General features: G+C 40.8%; 1 protein-coding gene across 1 annotated transcript; it reads left to right on the top strand.

Annotated features, from left to right (window-relative positions):
• Positions 1-10,642: 10,642 nt before the first annotated feature.
• On the top strand, positions 10,643-12,214 carry LOC126701645 (uncharacterized). The gene is made up of 3 exons (XM_050399940.1): positions 10,643-10,888; positions 11,012-11,356; positions 11,597-12,214. Exons 1-3 carry the CDS (start codon positions 10,643-10,645, stop codon positions 12,212-12,214), a joined length of 1,209 nt encoding a protein of 402 aa, XP_050255897.1.
• Positions 12,215-17,577: the final 5,363 nt, after the last annotated feature.

The raw sequence follows: 17,577 nt of genomic DNA on the forward strand, positions 1-17,577 counted from the left end.
TGCCATAAGTTAGTCTGAGGGTTTTTATCAGTTCACTGCTAGGGGGAATGACTGTAGGTTAATTAAGTCCCTAGCTTCGTCTGATAGGAAGTGGAAGACGGAGTTCATTTTTGTTTCAGGCTTCTGGGCAGGGAACCCTGTGGACGTTGGCAGGGATCCCTTTCCCCCTTACACTGGGGACCTAGGGAACCTTCGTCCAGAAGGTACATCCCTTCCCCTTGTTTATTTTTATTCTTTCTTCTATTTGGTACATTTACAATTTCTAACCTTTGCTTGTTCATTGTGTTGTAGCTGCCAAACGTCCGTCCTTGAGCCAGTTTCACCGTGACCACGTCCACAGGGCTCTTCTTCATACAGACAAGAGCTTTCGTTCTCTTGTCACGCTTAGACGTCTAGCCAAGTGGGGTTTAGGTCTTGAGCCTTCAGACGAAGCTATCGCCCACGAAGTTACTGTGTGAAAAAGTAAGTTTTTAGCTAAACCTCCTTTTCTTTTTCTTTTTTATGCACACATTCCTGATTTGTTCATCTCGTCTTAGGAATGTCAACAATGAAAGAAAACAAAGGGAAGGAAATTGTAGGAGAGGGGAAACGTCCTGAGGGTCAGACACGTCCAACGGCTGGGGACAAAAGGAAGTTCTTGCCAACGAATATTGACTTGGAAGGGCTCCCCAGTCGTCGAGACAAAAGAGTTAAGCAGGGCTCGTCCAAGGTGGTCAAGTCTAAACCTCCTCAGTCTCAGCCTGCCATCCAGATAGTCGATGTGGACTCGTCCACTCCGTCCAAGACTCCACCCAGAACTCCTTTGGCCAAGTCTACTACGCCTGGCTCATCCCAGCCTCCTACAAACATCGTTGAGAACGAAGATCTGGCTTAGGAACGTTTCCAGATAGCCGTCCAGGATGAGGATATAAACATGTGCTATAACATGGGCTTGAAGGAATTTGAGCATTCAGGCGTCCATGACCTCTTTAAGGTATGTCAATATCTCTCGTCCTTGTTCAGTTAGTAACTTTTCCTCACTTAATCATTCTATGTTGCTTTGTCTATTCATAGGCCATGTCAAAGTTTATAGCAGCGTCTAGACAGGCAACAGAGCTGGACAAGACGAGAGTCTTGTTGGAGATAAGGATTCAGCAGGTGAATGCTGACTGTAAAAAATGGGCTGGGGCTGCTGAAAAAGCTAAGGACGAGGTCAAAGAGCATAATAAGCTGATTGAGGAGCTAAGGACTAATGCATTGGAGAAGGATACGCGCATTGATCACTTGCAAAAGATGAATGATGAATTGAATGCTCGTCTCTCCAAGGCAAAAGAGGACGCTGTGGCTGAGTTCAAGTCGTCCAAAGCATATACAGACACTTTGGATCGCAATTATGCAGCTGGTTTTGAAGATTTCAGAATGGACGCTATTGAGAACTTCCCTGAAGTTGACTTTAGTGCAATCAAGCTTAACCTTGCTGCTGCCACAAGCTCTCTTCTCCAGACCGGCTCTGATGACGTCAACGTGGAAGACGACGCTAGTACTCAGCCTCCTCAGGACGAGCCTGCTGTGAATGCTCCCCCTTCTTAGGACGAGACTTTTATGCTTAGTGGCCTTTGTTTTCTTTTTTGCTTGGTTTTATATTTGGTCCTTTGTTTTTGGACCTTCTTTATGTAACAACAATACATTATACTCGTCCATCTTTTCAGGACGGGTCTTTTAAGTAAACCATTTCTGCTTTTCAAACTAATCAAGGGTTTTTGGATGTAGGATGTCCACCCTTTGAATGAAGTTTTATTTTCTTTGCATGGACAAGTGATTTCATTTTCTTTGCATGGACGAATGCTGCTAAACTATTCTAACTCTAGCTTTAGCTCGTCCATGTCGAGAATACATATTTTTCATGTGGTCTAACTCGTCTTAGCAGGTAGTATTTTTAATTAGCTTGATTCGTCTTAAGACTTACAAACTAATTTTACATACCATCTTACTTATTTTGCCCAACTTTTTCTCTCATCCAGAGTTTGGATTGTTTCAGTTGGCTCCGCCTCGTCCATGATTTGGACGAGTGTGGAGGAGGTTTTTTCCTTGCTTTATTCAAGAAAATTTAGACGTTACATCTCTGCGTCCAGAGATTTTGTTCGTCTTGGATCTTTCAACCCTCTTGAGGATTGACTTGGACGACAATATCATGGAGAAAATTCACACAACATTTTGTACATAACATAAATATTGTTTACAGATAAGGCACATGCACACTGATGCCTTTTATTTAATAAATACATACTTCATGACTTCATCTATAACCATAACACAACTATAATAAGTAATAAGATCGTAGTTTCAAACTTCACACACAAGCAACACCAAAATCAAACTTCACACACAAGCAACACCAAACATAGTAGTATCAAACACTAGTAGTATCAAACATAGTAGTACGTTAGTAGACAGATAAGACCCAGTCTCGTCCATAGGTTCACTTTTACTGGTAGTACCTCCTCAGGTGCTCCACATTCCAAGGATGTTCCAACTTTCTCCCGTCCAGGGCCTCCAGGTAGTAGGATCCTTACCTTTTACAGTTGATAACTCTATAGGGTCCTTCCCAGTTTGGGCCCAACTTCCCATGTGCTGGGTTCTTGGTTGACAAAGAGACCTTTCTCAGGACGAGATCTCCTATGTTGAAACGCCTAGGCTTCACCATCGCATCATACTGCCTAGCCATGAGGTTCTTATACTTTGCTGCCCTGTGTTCTGCGTTTGCCCTTACCTCGTCTATTAGATCGAGGTTCAGACGAAGCTGGTCCTCATTATCCTTGTCTTGATACATCATCACCCTGTGATTAGCCATATGTACTTCTGCAGGTATGACTGCATCGCTTCCATAGGCTAGCTTGAAAGGAGTCTCCCCTGTAGGGGTCCTCACTGTGGTCCTATATGCCCATAAAACTCTTGGTAATTCATCTGGCCATACTCCCTTTACCCCCTCAAGCCGAGTCTTGATGATTTTCAACAAGGATCGGTTTGCAACTTCAGCTTGGCCGTTAGCTTGGGGGTGTGCAGGCGAGGAGTAATGGTTCTGAATTCTAAAGTGTAAGCAAAAGTCCTTGAAGAGTGCATTGTCAAATTGTCGTCCGTTGTCAGACACCAATACCTTCGGCACTCCAAATCTGCAAACAATGTTCTTCCACACTAAATTTTTCACATTCTGTTGTGTGATATTTGCCAACGGTTCTGCTTCCACCCATTTGGTGAAGTAATCGATGCCCACCACTAAAAACTTCATCTGCCTTATTCCCAAAGGGAAGGGACCCAAAATGTCCAGTCCCCATTGTGCGAAAGGCCACGGTGCCACCATTGGGGTGAGGTATTCCGATGGTTGCCTGGGGACGTTGCTAAATCGCTGGCACTGGTCGCAGACCTTAACGTATGCTTTAGCATCAGCTTGCATGTTCAACTAGTAATACCCTGCACGGACGACCTTGTGGACAAGTGATCTGGCTCCTGAGTGATTGCCACATGCCCCTTCATGAACTTCTCTCAGTACGTAGTTTTCTTCGTCCGAAGCTAAGCATCTAAGGTAAGGTTGAGAGAAACCTCTCTTGTATAGCACTTCATTCATAAGGACGTATCTAGCTGATCTCACCCTCACCTTCCTGGCCTCGTCCTTTTCTTCTGGTAGTCGTCCGTCTTTCAAGTATGATATAATGGGAGTCATCCAATTTTCTCTGTTATCCACCTGTTGTACTTCCGGGACATCTATACTTGGCATATATTGAACTTCATCTGACTTCTCTAATGATTCATCTGCTGAAGCTTCTTTTGCTATAGTATCAGCTTCCACGTTCTCCTCCCTTGGGATTTGAACGAAGTCAGCTTTTTCAAATCTCTTCACAAGGCGCATCACTCTACCAAGGTATTTCTTCATTCGTTCTTCCTTCGCTTCATACATCCCATTCACTTGCCCCATGATCAGTTGGGAATCCCCCATAACACATATGGACTTGGCTTCCACAGACTTAGCCAATTCTAGCCCTTTGAGGAGGGCTTCATATTCGACTTCATTGTTAGTCACTTGGTACTGTAGACGGACTTTATGTTTCAGTTTATCTCCTTCTGGGGATTGCAGGATCACACCAATTCCTCCTGCATGCCGTGTAGACAAACCATCCACGTGGACGATCCATCTCTTACTATCTTCTGTCTCATTATGACTTGGGGTAAACTCTGCAATAAAATCTGCTAGGGCTTGAGCTTTTATGGCATGCCTTGGTTGATACCTGATATCGAACTCACTGAGCTCCACAGCCCACTGGATTAATCATCCTGCAGCTTCCAGTCTATTCATTGCCTTCTTGAGCGGATGATCGATCATGACATTAATGACATGTACTTGGAAATAATGCCTCAGCTTCCTTGAAGCAGTGATCAGTGCGAAGGCTAATTTCTCCATTTGTGGATACCGTCCTTCCGCTCCCTTCAATGCCTTGCTTGAATAGTACATAGGTCTTTGCACTTTATCTTCCTCTCTTATCAATGCTGAGCTCACGGCATGCGGGGTTACCGCTAAGTATAAATATAATTCCTCTCCCTCTACTAATGGACTCAGCTACTAATGGACTCAGCAGCGGTGCCATGGTAAGGTATGCCTTCAAATCTTCGAAAGCTCTCTGACACTCGTCGGTCCATTCGAATGCTTTTTTGAGAACCTTAAAAAATGGCAAACATTTATCAGTAGCTTTAGAGACAAACCTGTTAAGCACAGCAACTTGTCCAGTGAGGGATTGGATTTCCTTGGTATTTTGCGGTGGCTTCATGTCCAATATTGCTTGAATTTTATCTGGATTTGCTTCAATTCCCCTGTGAGAGACCATAAAGCCAAGGAATTTTCCTGATGATACTCCAAAGGCACATTTGCTAGGATTCAGCTTCATGTGATACTGCCTCAATGTGTCAAACGTCTCCTGCAGGTTGTCTAAATGCCTTCCTTCGTCCTGACTTTTCACCAGCATGTCATCTACATAGACTTCCACATTCCGCCCAATCTGCGGACGAAACATGTGGTTGACCAACCTCTGATAAGTCGCCCCTGCGTTCTTTAAACCAAATGGCATCACCTTATAGCAGAATAAGCCTTGACTGGTGACAAAAGATGTCTTCTCTTGGTCAGCCTCGTCCATTCTTATCTGATTGTATCCTGAAAAGGCATCCATGAAGCTAAGCAATTTGTGGCTTGCAGTTGAGTCTACTAACTGGTCAATGCGCGGTAGCGGATAACTATCCTTGGGGCAAGCCTTGTTCAGATCAGTGAAGTTCATTCACATTCTCCACTTGCCATTTGCTTTTTTGACCATTACTACATTGGCCAACCAGTTCGGGTAGTACACTTCCCGAATGAACTTCGCTACCATTAGCTTTTGGACCTCGTCCTTGATTGCACCATCTCTCTTAGGGGCAAACACCCTCTTCTTTTGCCGCACAGGCTTGGAGGAAGGACATACATTCAAACGGTGGGTAATGACGCTAGGGTCTATACCCGGCATATCCTCGTGACTCCACGCAAACACATCGATGTTTTTCTTCAAAAATTGGACGAGGTCCTTTTTAATCTTCTCTTCTAAATCTGCTCCAACCCTGGTACACCTCTCAGGGGTATCTTCATCCAAGGAAATATTTTCCAATGCTTCAGTAGGCTCTGCTACAACCTTCTTTTCTTCAATATTCATTGCTTGAACTTGTTCATCCATAGCCAACATGGCCAAGTAACATTCTCTTGCTGCCAGTTGGTCCCCTTGTACCTGTCCTACCCCATGTTCTGTTGGAAACTTGACTGATAAGTGGTAAGTAGAGGTAATGGCTTTCCAACTATTCAAAGTTGGTCTCCCAATTATGGCATTGTAGGAGGATGGACAATCTACTACAAGGAAGTTCACATCCTTGGTGATTTGTCGTGGATATGCCCCCACTACCACGGATAAAGAAATAATACCCACTGGTTGCACCTTCATCCCACCAAAACCTACTAGGGGGGAGTTCACTGGACGGAGCTGGTCTCATCCTAATCTCATCTGCTGAAAAGCTGGATAATATAAAATGTCTGCTGAGCTTCCATTGTCCACAAGCACTCTTCTGGTTGTGTAGTTTGCAATTAGTAAAGAGTTGACGAGAGCATCATCATGAGGGTGATGAATTCTGTCAGCATCCTCGTCCGTGAAAGTGATTGCCCGCTCGTCCGTGGACCTTGTTCTCGGTGATCGTCCAGAAAGTTGGACGCTCTGTACTACCTTCAAGTATGCTTTCTTGGACTTGGACGACTGGCCAGTTGAACTCCCCCCAATAATGACTCTTATCTCCCCGAGTGGTGGTCGTGATGATTCTTCCATCTTTCCCTTCTGTTTCTCGTCCCTCTGGTCTCGTCCAAGGAAACCCCTCAACTTCCCTTGCCTTATGAGATTTTCAATTTGTTGCATTAAGTCAAAACACTCGTCTGTGTCATGACCATGATCCCTATAGAAGCGACAATACTTGTTCCTGTTGCGCTTGTTGGGATCCCCCTTCATTTTCTTCGGCCATTTCAGGGAAGGATCATCCTTGATTTGCATAAGGACTTGCTCAAGCGGGGCGTTTAAAGGGGTATATTGCTAATTCCGTACTGAAGGGCCTGGCTTCTTACTTTCTCGGTCTCTCCTTTCCTCCGTTCGTCCCTTCTTTGGACGAGTACCTTGCTCATGATGGCGACTGGGATTTGCATCCATTCTCTCAGACCTCTTCCTCTTCTTCGCAATGATCGCATCTTCTGCATTCATAAAATTCTGAGCCGAATGGACGAGTTTGGCCATGGACTGGGGCTCTTTTTCATAGAGCTTGTGTATAAACAAATCCGAATTCACCCCGTTATGGAAGACTGCCAGTAGAAGCTTATCATCTGCTTCATCCACACTGAGAGCTTCTCTGTTGAAACAGGTGATAAATGACCGAAGGCTCTCGTTCTCTCCCTGCTCTATTGTCAACAAACTGGACGAGAAATGCTTGTGCCTTTGTCCCCCAATGAAATTGTTAACAAACAATTTGCTCAACTCTTCAAAAAGAACTCACCGAATTTGGGGGTATTTTGCTAAACCAAACTCGCGCTGAACCCTTAAGGGTGGTAGGGAAGGCTCTACACATTATCTCATCAGGTACCCCTTGAAGATGCATGGTGGTCTTGAAAGTGGCTATGTGATCAAACGGGTCACGTGTTCCATCATATGAATCCAGAGAAGGCAACTTGAACTTTGATGGTAGGGGGTGACCGTTGATGGAAGCCGTAAAGGGAGAATCAGTCCTGTGAACCAAATCTTCTATCAGATTCGCCCTTCTCATATTCTCCTTCATTTCCTCCATAACTCTCTTCATTTGGTCCATTTCTTCCTTCAAGTGTGGTACCATTCGTATTCTCTCTACCGCCATGACTCTGTGTTTGTCCTCCTTCACGTTCTTCATGTGTTTGCCTCCTCATATTAATCTCCATTCGTAATTCTTGGTTTTGGCAAGTCAACTCCGCCATAGCGTCTGCCATAGATTGTGCATGTTGAACAGATGACGCCTGTATGACCGGTGCAAACTGGCGATCGCGATGCGGGTTGCTGCTCCCCTGACGGCCTGGGCTAGTAGCCCTTGATCTAGTCCGAACCATCAACCCTTTGTCACGGAGAAGTAAACTGTGAAACAATCTCTTCCCACAGACGGCGCCAACTGATAATTCCTTGGATATCAGTGGGTTGACAAGACTCGAGCGATGATCTTTGGGCTATCTCCTGTAATACAAAGAACACTGAATCAGAGGGGACCGGTGGGGACCGGCCAAAAATCCTCCGATGATGAAGTTAGTTACTTTTGAACTCTCTGTAAGGAAGAAGTATTCTCTCAAAATGAAATTGTCTGAATCCCCTTACCCTTCATCGAAGAAGCCTTATATAATATGTGTGGAACGGTTATCTGTTTAGTAACCGTTCCCAATGTCGAGGAGTCCGGAGAATTGGGAGTAACTTCCATAACCGCTATGGAAGTTACCTGGGTTGGACGGGCCGGCGAACTCGTCCATCCTTAGTAAAGATGGACGAGACTTCCACGATGAACTCGTCCATCTCTAGTGAAAGATGGACGAGACCATCTTGGAAGGCTTGCCCTGCGTAAATGGTGTAGATTCCATGAGGTGTTGTTCGTCCATATATGGACGAGGTTCGCCAGAACGCTTGAAACTTTCTCTTCACCTATCGTAGCTTCTTTCGTTGGACGAGACATATGGACGAGTTATGGACTTGGATGATTTGTGACACCATCATAAGATATTTCCTAAAATAAATTTTAAGTTGTATTCTAATGTTACAATTCACAACCAAACTTAAGAATATGTTTAGTTATTCTATTACAACGCATTTTATTCCCTGTACTAAATATTACAATTCCTATTATAATCATTATTCAGTGTACGAAACGTGCCCTAAATGATTGTGCTTGGAGTATTAGCTAACCAATTACCTATATAGATACAATAATTTCCAAATTATCAAATTTTCCATATATACGTTATAATTATAAAAATAAAAAAATAACTCATCTCTCTCTCAAATTTAAAAATATAATTTTTAAGAAAATATAATTGTATGAGTAAGATATTTCCTAAAATATATCTTTAATTTGTATTCTAATGTTACAATTCACAACCAAACTTATGAATATGTTTAGTTATTTTATTACAACGCACTTTATTCCCTGTAATAAAGATTACAATTCCTATTGTAATCCTCATTCAGTGTACCAAACATGCCCTAAATGGTTGTACTTAGACCTAAGCATAACCATTTAGTCATAAATTGACTTATAGTGGTATTTTTTTTTTTTAGAATATTATTTAATACTTTGGGAGTATCATAAATACGTATTATTTTACATGAATTGTGGATTCTACCATAAATAAGGCAAATTACAACTTATCCACCTATAGTTTGACCGAAATTTAAATTATCTACCAGTGGTTTAAAATTTGACATTTTACCCATCTGAGGTTAGCTCAATTAGAGTTTTGTATCTCATCTCTGTTAAAAACTGGGCTAGATATGTAATTTTGCTCTACTTCTATGTCTCTTCCCTCCAAAAACACAAAAAACATAAAAATAAAAGATCAAATAAGATAAAAAATAATCCAACGGAACAATTACATCATGGGATTTTAAACCACAAGTAGCCAACTTAAATTTTGGTTAAATCTCAGGTTAGTAAAGTGTCAAATTTCAAATCATAAGTAAGCAACTTAAATTTTGGTCAAACCATAGGTGGGTAAGTTGTAATTTGCCTCCATGAATATAATTAATGGGACTCATTATTATTTAAGAAAAGGTAATATGCATTTACAGTATGCCAAAAGTATTCTATAATTACCATTATTTCCCTAGTTTGGACTTACTACATTAACATCATTAAATTTAAATTTAAATTTGTTTTAAAATTTATTCATTTCAATATAAATAGCAAAATCTCTTACTGCAAACCATTGACAGCTCATTCAAAAAAAATTATTTGGGTAAAAATTCAATCACTCATTAAAAACTTGAATAATGCTAAAGATACAAACTATTTTACAAAAAAACTACAAACTGTTGATGTGATGAGTGATTATTAGTAAATGAAAATGTGATATTAATGATGGGCCTAGATGAAAACTAATAAGAGGTTGGCTACATCAGCATTTTGTAAAAATATTGTAAAATAATTTGTGATAGTAGCATTACTTGAAAAACTTTCCTAATAGAAATATCAACTTAAATTTAAATTTAAGAGTTTAATTCCAATGGAAAGATCCTATCTTTAGTCACCTCATTAAAGCATTTGCATTTTCCAAATTGATTTTTAGAAATCAGATTTAAAATCCAAACATTGACTAAACCCATTCGATTTGGAAACACAAAATAAAAACTACCATATTTGGTCATTTCAATTGTCAACATTTAAAAACTACCATTATTAAGCAAGTAGTACAAATAAAAATGCAAAAAGAATATGAATTGCATCTTTGTAGCTGAATTGGCTCGTGCTAGCTTATTGTAATTATTTCTATATATAAAAAAAATAAAAAAATATTATTAACCTAAAAAAAAAAAAAAAAAGGACCTGACCCAATTCCTAAAAATCCGCCTGAGACTCGACCTAGCCCAAGCCCTGCGAGTGAGCAGATTTTTGGGCCACAAAACCCGACCCGACCATTCTCAGTCCTTCCCACGCATGATTACAGATAATGGATAAAGCAAGAAAGGGGTTAATGCGTTTTACATTTACAGTAGTGTCAATTTATGGGGTTTAAATACAAATAGTAAAGCAATTTTAATCATAATGCGTTCAATAATCAATATTAAGGTGTTTGACCAACAGGTTTAATTATATATGTATATATATATATATATATTTAATATTCTCAAAATAGAGAAAAATAACTATTATAGTAAGCTTAAGATCACCACAAACGCATGTAAAAAGTTTCTCTGACTAGCAAAAGTTTCTCTGTGAACTTTTCCTAGGCTTTAGAATATTGTGTCCCTACGTGTAGGTGCTTTTGTCCCTTAGGGTAACAAGTTTATCCTTAAAGCTAGTGGTTTTTTCTTTCGGGGGTTACGAAAACAGTGAATTCATGGAGGATCTTGCAAACCATTGTAAAGGTTTGTCTATTTCGGACACAGACGGGCCAACTTTCGACCTTGAGGAGGAATTGGCTACGCAAGAATACATCATTGCTGGTAAATTCTATACAAGAAGGGCTTTGAATATGGAAGCTATAGCTTCGACTTTTATGCCATTGTGGAGATCCAGGAATGGCTTCAAAGTCAAAAATATGGGAAACCACATAGTCCTCTTCACGTTTGATAATAAACATGAAGTAGACTCCATTCTTTCTAATGAACCTTAGAGCTTTGACAAGCACCTTCTGGTGCTGCAACGTTACGACAAGGATGAGCCAATTGAGGATTTAAAATTTAATAGTACAATGTTTTGGGTGCAGGTACATGACATCCCAGTGCGGTTCATGAACCCAAAGGTGGCGGAAGGGATTTGTAGTACTGTGGGCACGGTTGTCCGGAAGTCTGAGACGGAGATGAATGGGGGGAGTTTTATGAGGGTAAGAGTCAACGTGGATATCACTCATCCACTAAGTCGAGGAAGAATGGTATCAGTTGGACAAGGCAGAGAAAAGTGGGTCTCTTTCAAATATGAGCGCCTACCTAATATTTGCTATTGGTGCGGCTGTCTTAACCATGATGATAGGGATTGTGAGGTGTGGCTTGATAGTGAAGGCTCCCTAAAAGTTGAAGAACAGAAATTTGGTCCTTGGCTTCATGCTCCACCTGTACGTCGAGTACAAAAAAACGTAATCTCAGTGCCCATAATTTTTCACAAAAAGAAAGGAAGCACGTCTACTCAAACAGCTCCGATTTAGTCAAGGCAAGCTCCGGCAAAGTCCACGATGTCCTCGGCAGCTCAAACAACACCAGTTGACGTGGACCATTGCAACGTGGAATCATCAATGGACCATTTAAGTGGATCGGTTACAACTGATGCACTTAACTCTCCAACGGTTTTTGAGCAGAGCAATCTTCAGGATGGTCCGTTGGAGAATAAATTAGAGAGAGAGGTAGGTGCTGTAGAGAAGAATGATGAGCCACCTGTAGGGGAACGGACTGCCAGCCCATCAGGAATTAATCCACATTTACTCCCTTCCAATAATGACCCGGATCAAGCTATGAAATCAAGGGAATCGACGCAAAAGGAAACTTTCCTTTCTGAGATTGCTGAAATTGATGAGGGGCTGTCTAAATTAAAGGCCAGGCCAATTACAGTAACCGACTCTTTGAATGCTGAAGCTCCAATCAATGTGCACGTGACTAGTGAGGAAGTAAAGGAGGCGGCTAGGGTTTCTCAAGTCCTAGAGGGTGTCTATCATGCAAACCCACGTGCAGCAACTACTGAAGCACAGAATATTCCATCTCCACGGCAACAAGGGTCATGGAAGAGGTTGAACAGAGCAGATGGACCCAGCAAGCTGATCGGAAAATCCAGCACTATTGAATCGGTGCTATCAAGCAAAAGAGTGTATGAGGAACTATCCAATCCCAATGGTTTACCAAACAAAAAACGCGCGGTTTCTGTTGAGATTATTTCTTCAAAGTTGGCGGAGGCTGATGCTCAGCCCCGCCCTACACAATGAGTCTCTTAGTTTGGAACTATCGTGGGCTTGGGAACCCACGTACAGTGAGAGAGCTTGGAGATTACATTTGGGCAAAAGATCCTGCTGTTGTGTTTTTAGCCGAGACATGGACAGACGATGCAAGGCTAGATGAAGTGTTACGAAATTTTAGTTTTAGAAATAAATGGTCAGTTCCTAGTGGCCAAAGAGGTGGTGGTTTGGTTTTGTTGTGGAAGGAAGATATTCAAGTCTCAGTGGAAGATTCATCAAAGTATTGTATTGATGCAATTGTTGAGAAAAACACTCCTCAAGAATGGCGGTTCACGGGTTTCTATGGCGAACCAGTGACACATAGAAGGCATGAGGCATGGACAAAGCTACGAACCCTAAATAATAAGCCGCACATTCCTTGGTTGTGTGCAGGGGACTTCAATGAAATTACAAGACAGGAAGAAAAGAGAGGAGGTGTATGTCGTGAAAATAGTCAAATGCAAGCTTTCCAGGATGTTATCGATGAGTGCAGTTTTATGGATTTGGGTTTCATAGGCCCAAATTTCACTTGGGCAAAGCACTTCAATGATGGACATTCGATTTGGGAGAGACTAGACCGTGGATTAGCGACCAATCCGTGGTTCTTGCGGTTTCCAGGCACAAAAGTTCATCATTTACCCTGTCTTTCCTCGGATCACTGCCCATTGTTTATCAACCCTTCAGGAATTGAAATTCCATCCTATAAAAAACCTTTTAAGTTTGAGGAGATGTGGCTAGCTGATAGTAGGTGTGGGGAGGTGGTTGAAGCAGCATGGAGGTCATGTGTATCATTAGATCCTAATAAGGAAATCCTTGGAAAAATAGAAAAATGTGGCAAAGACTTGTCATGGTGGAATTACAATGTATTTGGGAATGTGAGGAGGGAGCTAAAAAAGAAGAGGGATATGCTAGTTGAAGAGGAAGCAGTGGCTTTGAGAACTAGAAGCAATGTACGAATCAAAGAGTTGCAAAGAGAGATAAATGAGTTGTTGGATCGAGAAACAAGGATGTGGAATCAACGCTCTCGAATTCTTTGGCTAAAAAATGGAGATGGAAATACTAAATTTTTCCATAGTCGAGCCTCTCACCGGTATAGGAAAAATGTGATATTGGGGTTGAATGATAGCCATGGAGTTTGGAAGGAAGGACCGAATGAAGTAGCTGGTATCCTCATTCACTACTACAGTGACTTGTTCACTACCTCAAATCCACCCACTCAACATGAAGCTCTAAGCCACATTCCTCAAGTGATCACTGATGATATGAATAGTGAATTGACTAGTACATTTGAGGAATGGGAAGTACTCCAAGCATTGAAACAAATGGCACCTATGAAGGCACCAGGACCTGATGGAATGCCCCCCTTGTTTTTCCAGCATTTTTGGCCTATGATAGAAGGTGATGTTACTCACTCGGTACTATCCTGGTTAAACTCAGATGATAGCCTTTTCTTTTGTACGGCCAATTCCGAAGAATGCAGTAAAGTTTTGGAGTTGCTATCAACATATGAAGAAGTCTCTGGCCAAAAATTAAACAGGGAGAAAACAGCTTTATTCTTCAGCAAAGCAGTTACAGAAGCAAGCCGTCAAATCATCAAAGGCATTCTGGGAGTCCGTGAAATCCATCACTATGAAAAATATTTGGGGCTGCCATCTTTGACTGGAAGGGGAAAAAAAGCAAGCTTTAATTATATCAAGGAGAGAGTGTGGAGGAAGCTGCAAGGATGGGAAGGGAAACTCCTTTCCCAAGCCGGAAGGGAGGTGCTTATTAAGGCGGTCATCCAAGCCATACCTACGTATGCAATGGGTTGCTTCAAATTACCTTTGGGGTTGTGCAATGAAATTGAGGTGATGGTTAGGAAGTTTTGGTGGGGACAACGAGGGGAGAAGAGAAAGGTTCATTGGCTAAAATGGGATGAGATGAAAAAAGCCAAAAAGGAAGGGGGTATGGGCTTTCGTGATTTAGCCCTACACAATGACTCCCTCTTGGCCAAACAAGCTTGGAGGTTATTGGAGGATAAAACTTCCCTATTCTACAAGGTTTTCAAACCTCGTTTCTTTCCAAATTGTACAATCATGGAGGCGCCAGAATCTAGCCGAGGTTCTTATGCTTGGAAAAGCATACTCCAAGGGAGAGATGTGATCAAAAGGGGTGCATGTTGGAGAATAGGCGATGGGCAAAAAGTGAAGGTGTGGCATCATGTTTGGCTACCATCTAAACCACCGACGAGAATTTTATCACCCGTTCTTGAAGGTTGGGAGGAAGCCACAGTCGACAAACTCATCAAGGAAGATTCAAGGACTTGGGATGATGATGTGATTGATGGCCTTTTTGCTCCGAGGGAAGCTGCCATCATTAAATCAATCCCGCTCTCAAGATTCCCCACTGAAGATAAGCTGTTTTGGCCATGGACTCAAACAGGGAAGTATAACTGCAAATCTGGTTACAGATTTTTAAAGCATGAAGATGATGTTTCAGGGGCAACGGAAGCACTGGCAGAGGACAGAATTTTCTGGCGCAGCATTTGGGATTTGCGAGTCCCAAACAAGATTAAAAATTTTATGTGGAGAGCAAGCCGTGAGGCAGTCCCAACAAAAGCAAATTTGCAGCGACGACACATTCTGGAGAATGGCAGGTGCGAGCGTTGTATGATGGAGGATGAAACCACGTTACATGCATTGTGGTCTTGCAGTAAGAACAGGTCTGCTTGGACATCATCAGAGTGGAACGGTTGCAACAACATAAGCCCAGTCAACTTTAAGGAGCTATTATCATGGATACTTCAAAACAGTGGTAATCCGGAGCTCTTTGCAATGGTGACGTGGAGCTTATGGAATCAACGGAATCAGATTCGGCTCAACAAGCCTTGCTGCCCATCGGACCTGATTGAAGCCCAAGCGAAGGAAAAACTGGAGGAATTCATGGCTACAATCCCAGCTAAACCAGCGCCCTTACCTCGACAGAGAGTGAAGTGGAAACCACCTGATGCCGGAAGCTTCAAAATAAATTTCGACGGCGCAATTTTCAAGCAGGAAAATATGAGCGGGATTGGGGTGGTTATTCGTGATCACACAGGGGCTGTTATGGCCTCTCTTGCTCAAATCGTTGCACCTGCTATGCAGCCTATTGAGATTGAAGCAGTAGCTGCTGCTCGGGCACTGGAGTTTGGTGAGGAAATAGGCATAACATAGGCTGTCCTTGAAGGTGATTCAGAGCAGCTTATAAACTCATTCAGAGGTGGACACTCAATTGCTTCAGTGGAGCCTTTACTTCATGATGCCACGGTTTTCTCTAGTCATTATGCAAAATTGCTATACTCTCATTGTAGAAGAGATGGCAATAGATTAGCACATAGTCTAGCAAGATATTCTATTAATGTCTCAAGCTATGTAGTTTGGATGGAGGGAGTTCCCGATCCATTATTCAATATTGTTCAACAAGATGTAGCCAATTTGGCAAGATAATTTTTTTTCAATAAAATATCATTCTGTTTTCTCAAAAAAAAAAAAAAAAGATCACAACATACTTCTTAATTGTTGATGAGATATTGTATTAATCGTAAATGATAAAGTTGTGTCAGTGTCTTACTAATGGAACTATATGAGAATTGGAACTATATGAGAATTGATAATAGCTTGTTAACTGATCAGCAGTTATATAATTTATGGTAAAATATTTTGTCTTTATAGGCTTATGTAGTATTATTGCAAAGGTTAATATAGTTTGGTGTAACTAGTCTTTGAGCATTTAACTAGAGCGACTATAATTTAAGATTACAGGCAAAAGATGCAAACTGGGGATGTTCTAGTCTTCTAGATTACCAATTTACCATTAATAAAAATCAGGTAATCCACAATGCGGAATTGTCATTTGCTTGACGGTGTTGGAGTCAAGCTTCCCAGTAACCTCCAATTGATAAAATGTCTGGTACGTTTTAATGGCGAGCTCCAAGGCCTCATCATTTTCAAGGTTGTTTGAATCTTCGTACTTTAAGTACCCAAACTGGTTGAGGTAGCGTTTGGCTTCATGTAAACTTGCACCTTCTGACCCTTGTGGGATCCCTGTAGATTTAGTTCTTTCAAGAGAGTTGTAAAATTCTTGGGTCCTCGCTGCATTTGTAAACTTCATGCTTAAATTACAAGAAGATGAATTAAGAGGAGAAGGGAATCTTTATAAATATAAAGGAGCTGCTTAACCCTTTAAAATTATATAGCATTTGTCTCTATCAAAAGGATATATATGAGGTAAAGGTCATAGACTAGAAGACCTTTTCTACTATACACTATCTTGTAGCAGAAGTAAATAAACATACCTTGGTTAAAATAAATATACCTCTAGCTATAATTGTTTTTAGGTGTTTTAGAGAAAACAAAACTCACTATAAGGTAGACTATAGATAAAAGAGTTCTTATAGTCTATAACTTTTACCTCACATATATCTTTTTTATGGAGAGAGACACAGACCATATATATAGGCTAGATTAGGGACCCTTTTAGTTTAAGATTTAACTCTTCTTCCATCAAGGAGTTTAAACAATTGCAACTCTATGGTGTTTACTCACCATAAGAGTTATACCAATTGAGGGATACCTATAGAATGTTACACTTAACACATAACTTTCACAAATAGAAAACTTAAAGACATGAGTTTTTCATCTATCTTTCAAATGCTGACCACATAAATTCTCCTAAATGAGATATAATCTTTCATTCTCCCGCTTGGCCCACATGACTTTTAAATAACATAAGAAGTGATATTCACTTTAATATAGCAATGATATTACCCATGTCAACTAGTTGTGAAATACTTCTACTCAAATAAAGAATCCAATACTTGAATTATGATATAATAGCCTAAATTATAAAGAGTACTTCCTTCCATGTAATCACCTCAATTATAATAATAAAGGATTACATTACATTGTAATACATGAAAGGAAATACATTATAATTAAAGTTATGACTGCTATAATTCATGTATTAAATTCTTTATTTGAGTGAAGGTATTTCACAAGTAGTTGACATAGGTAATATCATGGTCATATTAAACTGAATATCACTTATCAAGTCATTTAAATGTCATGTGGGTCAAGTGGGAGAATGTAAAATTATATCTCCTTTAGGGCAATTTATGTGGCCCACATTTGAGTGATAGATGAAAAACTCATGTTTTTAAGTTTTCTATGTACGAAAGTTATATGTTAGGTGTAACATTCTATAGGCAACTCTCAATTGGTATAACTCCTATAGTGAGTAAATACCAAGGAGTTACAATTAGTTAAACACCTTGATGGAAGAAGAATTAAATCTTAAACCAAAGAGTCTATAGTCTAGCCTATATATATAGTCTGTGT

Source organism: Quercus robur, chromosome 2 (genome assembly GCF_932294415.1).
Source record: "Quercus robur chromosome 2, dhQueRobu3.1, whole genome shotgun sequence".
In the NCBI taxonomy this organism is placed as follows: Eukaryota; Viridiplantae; Streptophyta; class Magnoliopsida; order Fagales; family Fagaceae; genus Quercus; species Quercus robur.